The 21,117-nt window shown below is 39.5% G+C and overlaps 1 protein-coding gene across 1 annotated transcript in view; it reads left to right on the top strand.

The window, feature by feature from the left end:
- csmd2 (CUB and Sushi multiple domains 2) overlaps positions 1 to 21,117 on the top strand; it is a gene marked incomplete at both ends in the record, with an annotated part of 208,583 nt that overhangs the window by 87,212 nt on the left and 100,254 nt on the right. The window contains 7 exons of the mRNA XM_079232352.1: positions 6,261 to 6,373; positions 7,937 to 8,014; positions 9,432 to 9,519; positions 10,630 to 10,754; positions 14,531 to 14,652; positions 16,853 to 16,956; positions 18,969 to 19,081. Of these exons, the coding sequence (XP_079088478.1) occupies positions 6,261 to 6,373; positions 7,937 to 8,014; positions 9,432 to 9,519; positions 10,630 to 10,754; positions 14,531 to 14,652; positions 16,853 to 16,956; positions 18,969 to 19,081 (743 nt within the window). The remainder of the gene's footprint in view (positions 1 to 6,260; positions 6,374 to 7,936; positions 8,015 to 9,431; positions 9,520 to 10,629; positions 10,755 to 14,530; positions 14,653 to 16,852; positions 16,957 to 18,968; positions 19,082 to 21,117) is intronic.

Raw genomic sequence — 21,117 nt, 5'->3', positions numbered from 1 at the left:
CATCTACCTTGACTTTTTTAAGAAGAGTAATACATCACACTGACACTGGAATCAATTACAGAACGAGTGGCACTAAATTCTGTACTTGCATGAATTGAGCTGCTTTAGTTTATGTTTCTGCCCCATGTCATCGGCTTGTCTGTGTGCCTTTTTGGCTGTTTTCAGAATACACAGAATATCTTAGAAAGACCATAATAGTATCAACTGGGTCACTCCTTGACCCGAGGGGCATACTTTTACTCATATCTCCATGACCTCACATAAATCAATTTGTTCCTACACAATATGCAAATTAACTATTGTGTTCCGAAAATATGAATAATCTCTTTTGTTTTCCCAAGATGACATTAATTACAAAAGTGATAATGTTTTGAGAAAATATAATTTAACATGCTGTGATTGTTATGCTATGATTGTTAATTGTTACAGTGGTTTATTCCAGGAGTCACTGGGTCCCCGATCTGTCCCCTATAAATTAATTCGGCCTATTCAGCCTTTGAAGCCAGCTCAACACCTGTGTTTGGTCTTAAGATGATCACAGTCACTTCTACCAGCTTTATTTTGGTCAATTCAAACTTTTAAAAAGGTATTGATTATTGCAATCCAATTTAACCATAACAATGAACTCAACAATCCTAAACTGACTTAATTTAAACCTATATTAACCTAACTACTGGTAGCAGCATAGGAAGTCCAATAGCAGTCATACCCATAGAGTTATCCCTAAGCTTGAAATGTCTATCTACTTTATTGACACTATTTTTAAAATAACTCACCGAAGTGCATTTGTAGGAAGCTTCAAGATAGACTTGAATAAATGTTTTTTTTGCCGGGTTGTTGTTCTTCTCAAAAGGATTTTTTTTTCAATCAGTGTCCATTTTATGTGTTCTATGAGGGCAGAAAATTAGTTGTGGGAAGAGGAAGAAAGGAATCTCTCAGAAGATTTAACAAGGCGTTCTGATTAGGCCAGAGGTCTTCTCATGAATAATACATGAGGGCTGAAAGAGGATGAGGAACAGACATTTTAGCTCTTGTTGGACCAGGGAGTCCAAGGGGAAAGTAAGCATGCTGACTCTGATGGGTCTGCAGTTTCACTGACTTGGCCAGTGGAGGTTTCAAACACCTCTGCCAGGCCATGTTTTTGTGCACAGAACCATGAGACATAACTGGCCTGAAGGCCTCTCTTAATACGTTGGCTCCGACTTATAGTTTAAGGTTGGTGGTTTCTACTGCCTGGGTGTTTTCTGGTTAAAGAAATGAAGGACTGGTGTTGAGGGTTCTCTGTTGTTTGGAGCAAGGGGGCTCTAGTGGTTCATTCAAGCCCCTTGTGTATGTCTGGTCTTGGTTACATTTGAAGGTCACATATACTTTAATACTGCCTTTCTGGACTTAAGGGTCTTCCCCACTGATTAGTTTTACCCCAGAAGAGAGAGAGAATGAGGGGGGTGGGGGGAGAGAGAGTGAGTATCATAGACTGTTAAAGTGAGAGATAATGTATTGATATGTGCGTATGTGTTTGCTAGTGGTGGTTTGTTAGCCTGCATGCACATCTGGATAAACTGGCCTGTGCTATAATTCACATTGCCTCATTAAAATGCTGAAAGTTTTGGCTTTAAAGTCACTGTGACCCCCGGTCTGCTGTAAGCACCAGGACCTGCATACTAAGCAGAGCTCTGATTGATCTACCTAAGTAGCTGCAATTAATGGGGACGTTCTTCGTCCAGAAGTTACCCACCGCATGCATGCAACCGCCCACACATGAACGCATACGTGGTCATCTGATGCTATATCACAATGAATTAGATCGGTGAGCGGTGATTTCAAGCGTTTGATCCTAATGTGGAGCTAGTCACCTTTGACCCCTACAACTCTGCCCATCACTGATTATGCATTGGGTAATTTGACACCTTCGCCCCTTGAACAGAAAACAGATGACATTAAACGATGAATATAGAGCAGAAGAACAGACCCATTCCACCGGGAAGGGTTGCTGAATTGCGTTATGACGACGATGACCTTTGTTCAGAATCCTGAAAGGCATTAACAATTTAATGAGTCACATCTCATCAGTATGGAAAGTATCTCGATGCCAGTGTTGTATAAATGTCTTCTGGCCGGTCTTGTATAATCCTAAAACCCTCAATCAAAACATGTCAAGGAAAGACAAGTCTATGCAACAAGGATTTGCAAATCTGCCAATTAAGTTGCGTAACCATACAACCATTTCAAGTCTTTTATGAATGTTGATAACATGCAATGGAGGTGAAAGAGCTCCATCAGAACCAAGCTGTTTTCCAGAAAACTCTGAGTGTGGGTCACAGCTCAGTCCCCTTAGTCAAGAACACCACTGACTGCCTCTTTCACCTTGCCTTGCCCAAAATACATTTCTTGGACAATCATCAAAAGTCTGACTCAGACGGAGAGCTTTGGGGCCTGGAAATGGAAACTGATTTAGCACTGCACTCTCAAGACAATTCCGCATAACATCTAATATGGTCAGCCAGACAGAGGGAGCGTGATAGGGTGAGGTGAAAAAGGAACTATAGAAATGGCAGCAATACCCTTCAGGAGACCTCCATCAGCCAGCTCAGGACTTTTTCTGTTGCTCCCATATGGTCAAGTTCACCCTAAAACTTTAATGTTTTCAGCAAAAGAAGGCGAGGACAGTGAAATGGGGAAAGGCAGAGGTGACACTAGGTCAAAGTTATATTTATGGTGGTGTGTTTGTCTCTCATCCTACATTTATTAATCCAAATCCTTAATGGCATACAGATCAATTCCGTATCTTCTGCCATTGCCGCAGTTTATCAAAACCTTAGGTCAGTCTTTAGCTTGCCAATTGTGTGGTAATGAAAGTTGATTCCAGCTCATATTGCCCTTTAATTCAAAGGGACATTTTGATTCCCCCCCCCCCATGGGGAAAACAAGAGTAACTTCAACTTGGATTTTTTTCATTAAAATCTTGGCTCTGGTCATTTGAGGCTGTTTTATGTGGATCAAAGTGTAATTCATTGTTCTGAGATTTAGTGCCCATGATTTTGAGCTGTCTCAGGACCCAGCTATGTACTTGTAGCCAAAGAGGATTCTGGCGGTCTCAAATCTAGTAGCGCCACTCCAAATGCACATGTGCCAGACACTACATGACCCACCATTCCTCAATACTTCATCTTGAGCTGATGGAACATCTCCTGAGGCATGCCGATTCTCTGTATGAGTCTCACACTTGCCGTTGTAAATCACGGCCAGTGTTTTACAACATGGCCTCACATTTCCACCGGATTTTCATTATGCCATGCAGCTCTCTGGCTGCACTGAAATGAAGGAACAAATAATAATCTGATCAGCAAATTGACATCATTATGCCCATATACTGTATAGAACAAAGAAGATGCAGTGCCAATAAAGACTGAGTGTGTGTAATTAAATTGTTGTGGGATAATGACGATATGGTTGTCTTGGTTTACCCTGTTTTCCCATCCAGTAGGATTTAGATGGAGGGTCAAGCTTTAAGTCAGGGGGAGTTGATGAATGTTCAGTGAAGGAAATGGACCACCAAGGTTTTTATTGAATCAATAATTCAACATTGATAATGCAACCTTTCCTGTTGGAAAACGTGTTTGCATGTAAGGCATATTAGTTGGCATTTATATATCATTTAATTGTTTTGCTTTAAATGCAGTGTGCAGGGGTTTAACGGCACTTGGTGCATGGACAGTGAGCTGTTATTGAATTGTTAGTTGTAGCAAAAGTGGTTTGTGTGTAGCCAATAGAGGATAATATGAGAGGTTAACAACTATGTCCCAGAGGCTGTGGCTTATACATATAACCCACATTACAACATTCTGTGATCAACACTTTTGCACACGCCTACCTTGCATATACACTCTAAACACCCACACTTTCTTTCACCAAGGCCTCTTTGCTTTTCATCAAGACACTAAGTATGAAAAGGAGCTCCTTTGCCTGATCAGGACAGGGTCAACTCAAACCAGGCTCCTGATGTTGACCTTAACCTTTTGTGACTTGAACATAACTTTTTAATTAGTAAAGCTTGATTCAACTGGTAGAGTTTGTTGACACCTTCTACATCCTGAAAGCAGCCATGGGAGACAGGAAAAACACACCATTTTAATCAGTGGCATACTCTCTTTTCTGCACTCTGCTCCATCTTCCTGCTGTCTGCGTTCAGTGTGGCTGAAAAAGCCAAATCACTGACATTTTGATATGCCATCTCTCTTTCCCATTCAATCATTGTCTCAGTACTCCGGTGCAATTGGTCCGGCCTGTTGCCCAAAACTCTTTAAAAAAATGGTCTCCACTCTTTCTGTCCTTCAGATGAGCTTTTGTTTAGCTTAACTAATAGAGCTACTGCATCTGAGGCCCCTACTGCAGCAAGTGTATACCCCATAAACAAGTTGTCCTGTTTTTATCAAAATCAAAGCTAATTCGGTCTACATCTAGACACCCACATGTTTTTAAATGATCCTAGGAGAGCTCTACAGAGTAGTCAGTCACATATCTCAACCAAATACTTTCACTGGACTAAGTGTCTCCTCATAGTAGATCCTTGTCTTTTTTTTTGTTGGAGCAGTATGCTTAAAGCGGTTTTATTCTTTTGTATCTGCCGCATCAGTAAGGCAAGTGAAGGAAAAATATTTTTACATCCGAAGAAGAAGAATCATTAACTTGCAAAATATGTCTCTTTCCAGTCTATTTCTCAGATCGCTTACATTATTTGATCACATTTTCACTTTGCTTTCTTTTTGCCTGTGGATTCCCCCCGGTCGGAGGTGTATCTCAGTACAAATCTACTCTATAGAGTGGAGCAGATATGTAGGTTTGCTGAAATGAGGTGGACACAGTTAGGGAAATATAAATTACAGATGGGCAATTGGAAATAATGTAGTCACTTGTGGGAATGTGTGCCTGATCATATGGGTACATGTACTCTTTGTGTATGAATGAGTGTGTGCATGAAAGTGTGTCTCAAGATAAAATATGATGTGTCCCCAAATTACTTTGGCTTTATCAACTGAAGAAGTGCCTGGTAAGCAACATACCTCATTAGCATACAGATCAGGAGACTCTATAAGTGTGTGTGAAGTATAACTCACTGTTGCTTTTTTTCAAAGCAGTAAAAGGACTGTCCTTTCTCTGCAAATGCCAATGCTGATATTTCCTCTCCCATTTTTTTATTGGGCCACAGTTTGGTTAAGAGTCGTTAACATTATTGTTTCGCTTTAGTACCAGACCTTCCATTTAATAGATATTTAAGGTGTAACATTTTAACAAATCTCAGTCAAGGCCACATTCATTTTGAAACATTAGTATAATTACTATCAACAAACAAGACAATTATCGGAAAGACTTTCAGGTTCTGCAAGCCTCTATAATGTATAGTCTGCCATTGGACTTGACTTTATTGGAAATCTGATGGATTACATAATAACTGGCACAAAGCATAAGCAAGCATGATTCCTTCTTACGATGGAATTTGATTGATTGAAAAGAAGAGAGTGAAATTACTGTTGTAAGAGTTCCAACAAAATATACCCAATACAGTAACATGTTTTACTTCTAACTTGTCCATGAGACGAACAAAATAACAATTACATAATTCAATCCAAAAAGTGACTTTGAGATTATCCCAAAACAGACTCGGGTCTATCAAAAGATATCGGTCAACCAGGATTTGTGTAGGCTAATATAATAACAATAATTTGGAGCAGGAAAAGCCGATAGCCAGTTAATCTGCTGATACCGGAGTTAATCACATGCACACAGATTTTTTTCAGCAAAAGTGGCCCTCAAATGATCAGCTGTGGCACATAGTTCTGCTGGGATTGCACCAACGATAAGTCACATTGTCTAGACTCGACCATGCCGACCAGCTAAACAGAGACGGCGTGCTTTTGGCAGAGCAGCAATTATCTTCAGGTTAATACATTAATAATGCCATTCTATAATCACCAACCAAATCAAGCTCATCATTTATTAATAAAGCTGTGTTATATGAAGTTAACTTTTCATTAGGGACACATTGACTCCATGTAAGGAGCCTTCATCTGAGAGCTTAGACTGATGCTACAGATGGCACTGGTACATGCTTAGTTTTTAACCTTAGCATTTACGAGTGTACGGGATATGCTAAATACTACCGCAGATTGCAATCTGCTTCCGTCACATTTACTTATTAAAACAGTCACGTGGTAAATTGTTAATAATCAAAGGCACTCTTCTCTCTGTTTCTGTGTCTACAGGTTCACTGGCCCCAACCTTCCCTCACCCATCATTAGCAGCAAGAATTGGCTTCGGCTTCACTTTACCTCTGATGGCAACCACAAGTTGAGAGGTTTCAGCGCTCAGTACCAAGGTGAGATGAAGAGAGGTTTTGATATCACAAAAGGACGATCATTATTAATGTGTGGGATCAGCAAAAAATTGATGGATTTTCATGATATTTGATTGAGATATTCTTGGTCCTTGAAGGATGACTCTTAATGGTGACCGACTGAACTTTTCCCTTGTGCCAAAATCTGAATATACGCTTACATTTCCTGAAATATGAGATAAATTTAAGATTTTTACCCTATAAAATAAAACTTGCAGCATCACTATTTTGCCTAAAAACTAATAGTTTCTTTCAGGATTTGAAGACTTATTATTATTGGGACACACACACACACACACGGACAAAATGTGTCTCTCCTGTGCATCCATTTTAGGTTCAAGGATCAACTTTGAAAAGGAATGAGCAGGGAAAAATGATTAGTTCATCCACAAAAAAGGTGATCTCTAAGGACCTCACCTCCAGCTATCTGCTGGAAATCTCAGAGACGATGAGACGAGAATAAGAAGAGAGAGAAATGAGAGACAGGGAGAGCAAGAGCGGGTTTATCAGGTTTACAGGTTCAATTTGAGATAAACATGTTTAGAAGATCAGAGAGAAATTGGAGGCTAATACTTTAATTAGATTAAACACTCTTCTGTCCCCCATTTCCATCAGTACAGTTCCCGTGATTCCACAGCTAACAGCTGTTAGAATAATATATTGACTTCAGGCTCTGTTTTTATTCTTATTTTATTCTTCTGTTCTTTCATTAGATGTGGCATAGGAAACATCCACACCAAATCAAACCCTGCCCTTGATAGCTTAGTTCCCTCACTAGAAACATTTTTTTTTCTCCTTTCTAACAAATCTAAAAACAATTCTGTATTGTCATTTTTAGTCCAGACGCATGGACAGACTTGTTGACACATGACTCAGATAGGCTTTGAAATACAATGCAGCCAAAAACTGAGCAAAGAATTAAAATGCATTTATGCAAAATATGTTAAGTTCCATTGTCAGGAACCGTCAAAGTAACTCAATAGGATGAGTGTAAAGGGTTGCAGAGACAATGCAGATGGTGTTGTTGAAATATGTGAGTGAGTATGCATTTAGATGAGCCTCCTACTTTGATCTGATGACTTTGTTTATTTTCTCCACAATTATCATAAAATGCAACCCTTCAAATATATTTATTGTGTAAAGCTTTAATTGAATTACCTGGTTCTGCCCTCTAATCCTCATAATGCAATTTTATTTATATCCACAAGATTGCAAAGATAAGATTGTTGAGCTTTCTTCTTCCATTTAAACTAAATGTATGATTGTTGTGGACTAGCATTACATATACTACTGTATGATATAGATCATTTTATGGTGGAAAAAGTTTGTTTTTATTGTTGAAAAATGTTCAGTTATTTTTTTATTCGACAAGTTTACAACATTGTTGTTCAATGTCTTTGTTAAAACTGCTGTGAACATATCTGGGTGGGTGTAGGCAATAGTTTATGGACTGCTGCAAACCTTTAGGCTCTGCTGAATTGTGTGGGCATCAATATTGCACTTCCTGCGATCTTATATGTCTCTCTGCTTTGTTGTCGTCTACAGTGAAAAAGATGACTGAACTTAAGTCTCGAGGTGTGAAGATGTTGCCGAGCAAAGACAACCACCACAAGATATCAGTGTGTAAGTTGCAAACCTTCAGTCAACTTTGTTTTGCAAAGTCTGACCGGAATAGTTTCACTTAGTGCAATGTCCCCGAAGAAAACAAGGGAGAAAAATCACTTGACCAAATCCTCAAAAAAAAGTTTAAAGAAAACCTCAATGTATAAATGTGGACGGATACATACCTGTCTCAGTGTGGCAAAATGGAAAGCACCTCTAAGTCAGCATCACGGTAATGTCTTCCTTTCTCTTGTTCTGTCTGAGCTCACCGCTTATTATCCCATTCAGCTTTATTTGAACATCTCTAACATTAACAACTTGACAGCGATGAGTCATCTGACTAAAGTGACACAGAGGGATGTCAAAGGATTTAAGAACAAGCTGTACAAAAAGAAGAGATGCCTTAATGATAATCCTGCCTCAAGGCCATTTACAATTACATTTATCCCCTTCTACCTCCAACTTTTATTCCGTACGTCTCTCAAAAGGTTAACTTTTTTCTTGAATTTGCATTGCTTGTATGCTTTTTATTTCCACTTTACCTGCTTCCACTTTAAAGTTCTTTGTCTCCCATACTTAATTTTATTTTACATAATTCCTCAATCAAAACTTCAACACATTATGGAAAATATTTTTTCAAGTATTTTAATTTTTTCCCCCCCACTGCATTTGTAAAATTGATTTAGACTACACCAGTCTGGATAAATACATTCAATTTAATCGCCTCTGCTGACGCCAGCTGTTTAAAATTCATTGCTGTCTTGCCTCACACTGGGATCCTGGCCAATAAGCAGGTGTCACATTGGTTTGCCCCTGCAGACCCTTGACCCCTCCCAGTCAGTCAGTTGGGCTTTCCGGGTTGGCCAGGTGTATTTGACCCCTTCTGGCACTTGTCCTTCCACGTTTTTGCACCTAGTGACATGAATAAACAGAGCACCACCAGGAACGGTAAAGGTTTATGCTGAATTAACTGATAGCTAGTGCACGGTAAATATCAATCAATCAATAGCAAATATCAATATTATCTTTACATTTCTTCTGTCATGATAAAGGGACTATTGGCCACCAGAGGGCAGAAAGAAAACAATGAATGCATTCATAACAATGAGCCTTAATATTCTTTATTAGATGTGTTATCCTCTTATGGGAACCATGCTTGTAAAGACCTTTTGCAAAGACACCTAGCCAAACGTGAACAACACAGGCAACACGTGGTGTCAAATAGAAGTCGAATGTTTCCTCTTACTAAAATTGGGCTGTGGTTAAAGGACTGCCCCATTTTTCATGTTCACAATGGCCAGGTAAGTGTAGTGCAACCAGCCTGTGAAAACTCATAGGCATGTTCATATGAGTGGAAATCTTCCGTAATGCATCACAAATTGATAAGACTTTCTTTTGTTGGACAATCTGTAATCTCATTTTTCCATTCTCCCATTAGTGTCTCAGATGGGTGTCGCACAGGGACACAACATGTGTCCAGACCCGGGGATCCCTGATCGAGGAAAAAGAAAAGGCACAGACTTCAGGTAAGAGCGAGTGGAGAATGATTTCCGGAGCAATTCATTAAGTGGCAATCCCTGAACAAGAACAGGCTGATTGACACAATGTGACTGATAGACAATACATTTGGTTAGAAAATATGGTTATCAGCTTTCTATAAATTGCTTTCCTTTGAGACAAATGATGACCCTATTAAGCTATAATACGAATATTAGCGATACTGGCCTGGGCTTTGCAAGTCTTTATGGCTTCTGAAAAAATTGCAGGGTAATTTATTTCCGTACTTTTTGTAGATATTGCATCCACCTGCCTAATTCTTCAAATAAGTAGCTTCAACACAAGGTTTTGAGTTTTCAAATGTAGTGTTCGAGGCTTAATTGGGTATGAGAGTGCTCTGTGACATTTTATTGTTACAGTTTTGTTCTACATTTAATGTTAATTTGTCTTGTGTTTAATATCAGGGTTTAATTAGTTCCACTTCCAATTTCTCTGGAAAGTAGAGAAGGAAAGTTAACTGTTGTATTAATGGGACAACGTTCATTAATCAATGTGTCAAATTCCACAGTTTTGTGAGTTTGCCGTTTTAAATTCAGTTGCAAATTAATTCCCGAATGATCTCCCAGTACACCATTGATTATCATAGTTGAGATTGAATCAACGGTGAGCTGGAAGGAAACTACTGGGTGCTATAACAATCAGGGACTGGATCTTAAAACGTGCTCGAGCACACAGCACATTACCTAATGGCATGCCCCATAAAAGCCACTGCAACAATTCTGAAGTGTGAAATGTGAACATTAAAACAAATACCCTCCTATTTGAGCCACTGCACACTAATAGGCTTCCTCTGTGGCATGGACATATTACTGGCGAGATTATGGAATTTCATTCCCGTGAGAGCTATTGTCTCTATCAGTGGTCAACTGTAACACAGATAAATGGGCAACATATGCCTCCGACAATGCAGGACTTTTGGAAATCACACCCGGGGAGTTTTAGAAAATATTTATTCTCTTTGTCAGTGAACATCTTTTTCTTTCTTCGTACTCCCAGCTTATGTGCACTCCCACTGCTAAAAGGTGATTTCTACAGGAAGGTTTGTAATACTGATGTGTTTCTATGCAATCTGACTGCAGGCGAGGAGCCACTGTGCATTTCTCCTGCGACGAGGGTTATGAACTGCAGGGCTCAAAAAGCATCAGTTGTCTCCGAGTGACAGACAGCTATGTCGGCTGGAGTGACGATCGGCCCATATGCAGAGGTAAGGACGGGCATGTTGCTTATCCATCTATGCACATGTGTAATGGTGGTAGTCTAAATGTGACTGACATGTACATTTTCAAACTGATGTTTGCTTGTGACTGTGCTGTCTATGTGCAGATGCCCAGTCCATCTCTTCTTTTTTTTCATCTTTTGTTGTGATTAAGTATTTGTTATTTTATGGTGACTGTCCTGACTTTGACCTTTTGCCGGCATCCTTTTGCTTCCTGCTGTCACAATGCTGCCCATCATTTATATCTTCCTCACTTCTGACCATGTTGTGATTGGCAGAGTAGTCAGACTCCCTGTACGGTGTTCCTGATGCTCATGTGCACCTCAATTTCAGTTTTCAGCCTGAGTGAACTGAATTAATCAGAGTTGATTTGATTTTTTACTTTTTTTTTGTAGAATAATTGGTTCAACTGATGGGTATCTGACTTGTAAAGTGTATTCATTGGAGCATGACTTATTCATTTTTAACCTAGTGGTAGTGTTCTCTTAGAGGGTACAAGTAAAAAACCCAATAGTACCCAACATGTCCAATTAATAAGACATGTTCAGCAAACTGACCCTTACTTAAATGTTTTATTTTAGAAGACTACAAAATGCATGTAAACATGTTTTAAGGCATTCGTCTCTGGTCTCAATTACACAGAGTTCTGATTGTGAATATTAATCTGAAATCACTCGGGCAGAACAACATAATAAAATGCATTATCTTTGATCAGTGCAAAGCTGCATGTTTGTCATGACTCAGCTCAGGTTAGCAAAAAAATATTTATTTTAAATTCAGCATGTCTTGTTAAATAAATAGTTGAGGGGACATTTGGCAAAGGCCAACAAGAAAAAGCCTCTTAATCGCTATGTTTTATCACAGTGTTTAAAGTGACAATGTGGAAACAATGTGGACATGAAGGGGACCCTCTGTTTCACAGAACTGGTCGCAGCAGGCAGCTGTTTCAGTGAAAATTTTGTAAAAATGCGCTTTACAGCACCTGCTCAGCACCAACATCTTTTTTTTAATTTTGTATTTATACAACAGCAGGTAATACTTCATCATTATTAAAAAAACACCTTGCAATTACAAAATGCTGAGTCATAACTATATGTTTGTAAAAATAATTTAGCAACAATTGTGAGATTAAGGTATTGAATCACAACATAAGAGAGTGCATTGACAGAACAGCTCACATGAAATTGTCTTGGATTTACAATAATAATATCTATAAACAGATTCTGCATTCATAATTTGAATTCATTAGGTTTGTAGGTGTTCTGAAGCATTCTGGTTTTGGTTTGTAGTCCAAGTAGTAATAACTTGGTTGAACGTTTGGTGAGCAAAAGTAAGCAATCTCAGAACCCGACGGTAAAAACACGGTTGTGCACGTTGTCGCTCAACTCCAGTCTTGCATCTCAAGCTCTTAATCCATTTATCGAAAATCTATCCAATCTCACTCATACCTAATTCAACCATCGAAGGCAACTACTAGCCAATCAGAAACAAGCCTTTGCCATAGCAGGATTTGTAGTTGAGCATCTCCAGCATCAGCTGTTTTTATACCAATCTGCTCATTAGGGTCTTTGACCATCTAACAACCTATTCTTTGATCAACATGTCTAATGTAATCACCTGCAGCATCCCATTTAACGTCACCTATAGGCCATCGTTGTTACTCCACTTTAGTTAATACGTTCTCAAGCTTTCCACAGGTACCTCTATTTTTTTCTTTTGTCTTGGACTAATCCAGCTTCGTACCACAATTTAATTATAGCCCTAAGAAGAAGGGTGCATGATCTCAGAAGAGTTATATGGTTGGGGGTTGATAAATCTTCGTCTATCTAATATTTCAGAATATATATATATATATATATATATATATATATATATATATATATATATATATATATATATATATATATATATATATATATATATATATATATATTGTTTTCTAACAATAAACAGTAATGAAGGCCTTCTACTGACACGTTTGTGTTATCTTCTTCTTTGAACTGAAAAAAAAAACACAGAGAAGTGATTATGCCTTTTTGAATGGAGGCCTCAGTATCACATTCAGTTGGTTTTCTTTGTTATGTAAAACTTGAGAGAATAACGTCAGTGAAAGTGCCCTTTAAAAATATCTCATTCCATCATCCTCATTTAACTTTTGATACTACGCCTTTGTTCTACTTCAATGGAGATTAAACACCATCCAGGAATAATTGAATATCTGTATCCTAAATTAGAATTAGTCATCATTAAATTCTACATCACTATCATTACCGCAGAGAAAAAAAAGTAACCTATGGCTGCAAATTCATTCAACTGACATGACATCCACGGTTCTCTTTACATTCATGTTCCCGATACACTTGTATGTCTGTCACTGGTCACACAGGGTATATCAGGCACGATGATGAAAAATAGAAAAGCTAGGAGTGGATATGATACTTTCAGTGGAATGCCTCTGCTGCATTATTTCCGTTAAGGTCACCCTAACTGTCAGCACAGCTCACATTAATTACTTTATTTTCCCTTTAACTTCGCCAAAGTTCTTTTTACATTTTAATAGGGGTGATTTGGTAGGAGAGGGGTGGAGCCACTGAGTGGGGCTTGAACACCCGTAGGACATATCTCAGACGTAACTCATTAAATTGGGGTAGTTGATTCAGGCTCTTTAAACACTTTCAGGTTATCCCCACATATGTACACACGTACACACTCACTTCCCTTAAAGAACTCATTAGAAATTCTGCTTTAAATTGAAGTGGTGTTTAACAGTTCGGTCATGTAGACACCCTCAGGCCCCCAAACAAAAAGTCACACTGTCCTTTAAAGCTTGGTTTGCTAACTGCTCAACTCAATACTGATGTATTTCTTTTCTATGATAAAGGAACATACAAATCTCCTACACTATACTTGGGAAAGACCAAACTACTATATATTAATGACTGTCCAAATTGATTTGGAAACATTTTACAATAGCAGAGGATAATAGAGACAGTCTGATGTCACATTATATGTTATTCTTCCCTGATAATATGTATTCCCCATTGTATGCTATACATTTGCGATGTATGGGTTTGATTGGGTCTTTCATTACTATTATTAGTTTATTGTCCATGGTGCCATACTAACTTGGCACTCTGAGTTTCTTTTGAAAGAAAAGTGTGTTTAAAAATGAAATGTATTATTATTATTATTATTATTATTATTATTATTATTATTATTATTATTATTATTATTATTAAATTGGCAAGTCAAGTGTTTAAAGGATGCATAGCAGTTGATGCTGGTTGAAAAAGTACAATCTATCATTGCCAAGCCAAACAGCTTCAACTTTCAAAGCTGATGCTTGTTTACAGTTTAGTCAGGAACACTGAAGAAACCTCAAGGTGAACAAATGCATTTTGAATTGATACACATTTGACATTTCTGCTCATTAGGATTCTCTTTAGTATGCTATCCATGTCGCTGAATAAAGATTGAGTTGGGAGGCTTGAACTAGCCTGGAGTTTTGTTTTTTTCAGAAAATCTGAAAACACACCACAACATTAACGACCACACATAATACACATGGCACAAATTCAAATGACGTAAAAAGTAATAAGAAACCTTAACAGGTAGAGGCTGAGGTCGTTGAGGTAGGACTAGTAGTCAAACAGCATAATGACTTCGGTTTGACGGATGCTACTTTTTTCATAGTTAAATGAGAATGTGTGCGTTTAAACTGTCAAAAACTAAACACTTGTCACTTTCTGTGTCTTCTCTTGTAGCACCAATGTGTGGAGGACAGATGAGAGGACCCAGTGGCGTCATCACATCTCCAAACTACCCGGTCCAGTACGACAACAATGCCAACTGCACTTGGCTCATCACAGCCTCAGACACATCAAAGGTAAAAGTCATTGAATATGGGATTTAAGCAACAGTGCAGTGCTAATTTAGCTTTGCAACTGTAATCGGCTGTTTCCAGCGGTGTGTTAAGTGCTGTGTTTAGCTGCCAGCAAACTGAAAAGCAGTTGACTGGTGCATTTGCACAAAAAAAAAGAACTCCAAAAGAAGCTCTGCTCTGACACACATGACTCCCTTTATACTTTTGATAATTGCTACAGGACATTTTGGGGAATGTTGAGCACACCATGTGACTGAAGCTCTCTCATAGACAAATGTGGGACATAGGGGCAATTAAAGAGGTGGGAAAGTGGTCGGGTAAATGATCCAACAGAAGACCAAGAGAGTTTTTAGACTCATCTGTGGTGAAGAAGAGGAGAAAAGAGTAAAAATGGAATGGATTTAAGAGCATGCTCGGAGGGTATCATGAAAGTGTCAACGCCATTCTGTTCAGACTATTGACTTTGTAGTTGTGTTCAAGGCCACCCAGCTGCTCTCTTGCCAAATATCCTTATCTGAACTCCAACAAAATGGCTTTTCAAATATGTTCTCTTATTGCACTTTGCCGAGTTAAGTTGAAGCTATGTGAGGTGAGAGTCAAGGCAGGGGGGGTCGTCGGATACAATCTACACACCTACCCAACCCCAGCCTACGTTTGCATTCGTACATACACACGCATATAGACACCTCTGCGTATACCACGCCGGCACAGGCAGCTTGCTGAAACGGTACTTTTGGCTGTCTCTCGCCTTGTTGTCTGGTGCAGATGATGATGGAGCGAGGCAGTTCTTTCTGTTTAGAGATGTAATGGGCTTACATTTCTGCCCGTCCGCATAGGCCCAGCCAGAGGAGACGTTAGGTCAGGCAGGAGACTGCAAAGGGATGTGGGTAGGACATGACTCTGCTCTTCAAGACCTAAATGCAGCCTCGTGCCATCATGACTAATGTGGGTTCTTGTCGAGTGTTGCTTCTTCGGTACGTCCTGAAGCTGCTTTTTCGTCGGCAATCATTTAAGTGTTTATCTGTCACTGTCAGGGACACTGGGGTCTCTTTACTGAAACAACCAAAATGTCAGACATGACGTCAAACAATATAACGAATATGTACGTTTTTTCCTTGTTCATTCCACCCTCACTTCCTGCGTCACCTGTTGGCTTGCAGATGGGAGATGAGTTTGTGATGTGAAACTCTATTTATCTAGTGATCTGACCTATTTTGCCTACACACCATCCATCTCTTCTCCCCACCTTGGCAATTTTCATTAGACACTGGGTTTAACATAGGACAGAATGCAATTTGCATTTATATAAGCTTTTTCATTAGACCCGGCTCTCTCAGCCCTCTGAAAACATTACGAATTTGGCGGAAATCATTGGCAGCCAATTTAAAACCGGAGATAAAGACAGTTCTTGTTTTACTTTATATTTATTTATATTTTAGTTTCCCACATTACCCTGCTATTTTGTCTTTATGTATCAACATTTTTACATTATCATGATCAAACCGTATTTGTCTGTCTGTCTTTATTAGAGTTGCCCCTTGCTTCCTTCAGCTCGGGCCTGCTTATTGATTCTCTTACCTTGTTCCACCTTCTCTCCCACGCTCCCAGAAATGAGATGAAGTGAATAGGTCGGCCTTTTCCTCACAGTTAAAATCCAATTCATAAATCTTTTAAAACTTGTGTGTCACCTTTATGATTATATATTCACCTTGTGGATAACCTTAAATTCCCTGACACATCTCCTCATGTGCTTAAAGTCATTGTGAGTCTGGCTTGATAGGCCACGGAGGCATCTGCAACCTGCTGATTTGATGAGCCAGCTAGTAGGGGTCATGCCGACCGTCTGGCAGGCAATCAGATATTTGATTAGTGGGTGAAGTTTAATAATCACTAGATAGGAAGTCTGATGTAGCTCACATAGTCACATGCGTCAACAAAACTCTGTGGTCACATTGAACTGAAAGAGTCGTAATTGGAATCAGAAAAATTAAGTCAAATTGCATGAGTATTTAAGGGAAAATGAACAAATTGACAACGTGTGTCACTGGAATTGTGCCAGACAAACACTCAAAAGAGACGGATGGATGGGCAGAGGGATGGGCCGTCGCAGATGTGAAGGGGTCTCTCCTCTGCACCTGATGTCAAGAGCGTTCAAGCATCTGCCGTTTACAGTTGTCTTGGCAATGTCCCTGCTGTCGTCTAGGTGATCAAGCTGACATTTGAGGATTTTGACCTGGAGCGAGGCTATGACACCCTGACGGTGGGGGACGGCCAGGTAGTGGGAGACCAGAAGACCATCTTCCACGTGTGAGTGACTCCTTCGACCTCTATGTTCTTCCCTTTAATCTTCCCTTTGTTCTCTAACTTCTTCTGGCTTTTACTTCGCACCATAGTCTCCTTCAGGTATTTTCCTTTTTTCTGCCACTCATTCTCTACGTATTCATATTCGGTGCTTTTTCTTTCCTCTTCCTACCTTTCTTCCTGTTGGCACGCTTGCTTTTTCTCCTCATCCACTTCCAGCAGCATCCCTCCCTTTCCCCTTTTCCCTTTATCCTCCAGCCCTTTGCTCTCTGTTGTGCTGTTTCTCTTTTATTTCATCACCACTTGATGCAGTAGTGCATGCAAAATAGATGCTGCACCACCTTGTCAATCATCACTCTTTTCAATGTTAAAAACAAGATCACAACATTGTGGTTCAGCATTGCAAACTGCATATTGATTCCCCTAATGGAGTTTGCGCTAGCAGATGCTCCATAACAATTCACAGGGTGTTGTTATTAATTGTGCTGAAATGTACCACCTTAATAAAGATTTTATAGATCAATTTTTATGCTAGATGGCCTCACAGGGGTGGGAACTGGAAGGAGGTGGGAGATAAATGAGGAAGAGATTTGTGGAGGAGGGGTTTGTTGTTCAGGGTAGCTCTTCCTCGCTTTAATATTCTTCTGCATTTGCTTGCACAACACAGAAACACAGAAAACGACCTAATCTTTTCAATTAAGGACTCCCTCACCCTCTGGACTCCCTCTCCATGATATGAAAGTAGAGTGGGCAGTTTTGTCATTGAGATTGGATGCACTCTTGCACACAAACAAACTAGAAACATTTTGGAGTAAATATTAGAGAACATACTGCAGCTATCTGCACCGTTTAATTTAGTCTCTATTATAGTTGGAAATCAGTGGTGCGGGCAAGGGTTTTTTGTGTGTAATTTTTACATCAGAAGCATGGTGGTTAATAGGAAATAAGACAGCGAATCAAATCCCCTCATTTCACTTTGAAAGACACTGTGCTTTGACAGTTTGATAATGGAAGATCACACTTTAGGAAGTCAACCTCAAAGCTTTTCCCACAGGGGAAATGATGTCCTTGAGTGGGAAGAACATCATTTACATGAGCTGATAGACAGCCAAACGGCCCACAAACAAGGGGAGTGTTGTAGACAGTGATTTGCTTGCAGGTCAATTATAACACACTGACCAAAGTTGTTTGGTTGGACGCTCCATAACATTGTACATACCTGCAAACCTATGTGTATACGAAATGTAATTCATGTAATTATATTAGTCAATCAGGCAATATATCATCTGAAAAATGAGTTTAGTTTTAGTGATGCAAACAATACAAGCGTGAATCCCCACAATCTAGTTCACTGTGGTGCTTTTTTTGGATATACTTCATATTGCATCTTTCCTCCCACCTATTCATAGACAAATTCATAGAAACTCACCAAAAATTACCATAAGGCTGCAGGTGAGGAAACAATGCAGACCCAACATATCTAGACACCACTTCCTTACTACTCCCATCCTGTGTGTGCCATCACTAAAATTAGATCCCCTAATCACTTACTCCACAGCTATACACTTCCTAATTAGAGTTGGGGGAATTACTATTCAAACGGGATTAAATTACTTCTGTGGCATTGACTGATCTTGCCTTCATTTTCCACTTCCTTGTCCCCAACTGTTTTGAATTAAAGGGTTACGGTGAAATAGAAAGGTTTCTCAGTCTAGAATTGCCTGCAACCATTTTAAAACACTTTTCTTTGATGAGAAAAGTCAGATAGTTTAATATATAACTTCAGGTGTTGTTTTTTTCTGCTTGTGTGGAAGTTTTTTTAATGATGCAGTAGAATCAGGGCCTTTAGCTATTAAAGTGACACCAAATTTTGCAGTAAGTGCAAACACTGCTTATAATAATGTATCCAGGTTACACAACAGACACACTTTACAGTCACACTATAGGTTGCACAACGCACACAATGTTCTCAACAGTCTTAGAAGAACCTGTCTTATTGTCTCTTTCTTTTTTTTTAGCCTGTCAGGAACCACCACTCCAGACCTTGTGGTTAGCACCAGTCACCTGATGTGGCTAAACTTTAAAACAGATGACACCAGTGGCTCCCTGGGATTCAAGGTGTCCTTCGAAGGTAAGGATGATTCAAAAGTTGTGACCGTCAGTCAGTGGGATGTACCGGCTTGCGGACAGCTTTTTAAAAAAGTGTATTTTTCTGTAAGAGTCGCGATTAGAACGACGTGTCTTTTTTTGGGGGGGGCATTTCCCATCGCGCATTGCGACTAATTGATCGAAGCTGACAACTTGGGCACTGATACAGTTTGTGTCGGTTGACTGTATTACTGTCCTTGCCTGTATGAGTTTGAAGAACATAAGGGTCAGAGATACTCTCATCTAAGACTTTTGTAGTGACACTTTAATAACGTCATAAAAGAATAGGGATGTAAAATGTGTGTGTGCTTGCATGCATGTGTGAAGACAAGAGAGACAGAAAGAAGTGCCAGTGTGAGTTTCTCGAGCTCTGTGTGTGTGCTCCGTCTGTCTGTGGGCATCTATGTGAATTTGAGGAGTCCTAGATAAGGCTGCCATTTGCCTCTCGGAAGCAAAGCGAGTCTTCTCCCTTGCCCACAGATGCTTATTTATTATCAGTAAAAATAACAGAGAAAGTGGAGCAGCATGCTAAAACAAAGTGTAATTAAAACAATGAGTTCTACTTAATGAAGGGGAAGAAACGCTTTGAACCACTTCACCTCCCAGATTGGAGCACCCAAAATCTAATTTGCATTCTCAATTACTTGTATTTTAAGCCTGATCATCAAGTGTAATTGCAAACAGTCATTCCAGTACACACACTCCCACCTTACTCTTCAGTTTGAGTGTGGATTGCACACACTCTGCAGTGGCCTCAATCTTTCAACAGACATTTTAAGTTCTAAACAGTGTGATTTTCAGAGCCTGATCAGACAGCTTTTAATCGTTCAAAGTTGGAAATGTGCTACTTGTAACATTTCTGGAGGCAAAATGTTTTTGTCAGTGCTTGAATATGGCTAATACCCACCGATAAGATATGCAAGTACTTTTGCTTAACTGCACAGTTAAGGCAGTTAATATATGTCGACATTGTCCAAATATTGTATATAGGCCACTCCATATAGCCTGTGTAAGGCTTTGATTTGGTATTGGAAACATTGGTCCGTAAAGCCACATTGAGATATTGTATGTGATATTGTGTTTCGCCAATGCACTTTATTTTTAAAGTCCTCTTGTCGTTTTAGGCCTCAGGAGATTGCAGTGACTTTGTTGATAGTAATGCCTGTCTGAGTCCCATTACGATGCTTGGATTACTCTGGAATGTCAAACAGACAGGAACAGCAAATATGCCATTATATCTCTTCGCTTATTCATGAGAATCAAATGCTGTTGCCTTCACTCCTGCCTGCTCTTATACACAACAAACACAGAGACACATACATTCACAAACTCATGTATGCACACAGACAGTCCATGAAGCACAAGCCAATGTACACACTCACTTCAAAGGGCTCTTATTTATTGCCTCCATTTTCCAAGTTCTAATTGTAAGGACCCATGAGGCTGAGAGGCCTCACTTAAAAAAAAAGTACCGCAGGGAGTTTGAGTCTGTTATAGTGACAAACAAGTGAGTGTGTGTGTGTGTGCCTGAATGCATTTGCACATGTACTGTATGTACAGTATGTGTTTTTGTTCGTCCTATATCTGGCGTGTTCTTCCAGAGTTTCTTTCGAATCCCTTCCATTCACTTTAATATTACAATTTTCTCTCAGGTCCAACTCAAAACTCGCTTTCAGCATCCCCTGTTTTAAAGGTGACTTCCACGTTAGATCAATGAGTTGTCTTGTGAATGAGGCTGCCTCAGGACAGCCATACATCCAAACCGCAGTGAGCTCTAAATATGTGTTCTAAATGATGATCATCATTAGGGCCGAGTATGGATTTATACCCAGCACTGCCCCTGGTGCGATTTAAAATCGTATTAGACCCTGCCATCATTTCCTGGATGGATGAGCGTATTCGCTCTCTGCGTTCCCCCATCCGGACGCCTCGATAGGATGCCTCAGCATTCCCATCTGCAATCTGCAAGCTCGGAAAAGTAGAATGAAGAGAGAGTGAAAGAAAGAGGAATGCATACAT

Source organism: Taurulus bubalis, assembly GCF_910589615.1.
Source record: "Taurulus bubalis genome assembly, chromosome: 16".
Classification (NCBI taxonomy): domain Eukaryota; kingdom Metazoa; phylum Chordata; class Actinopteri; order Perciformes; family Cottidae; genus Taurulus; species Taurulus bubalis.
This window is presented reverse-complemented; position numbering and strand designations above follow the sequence as displayed.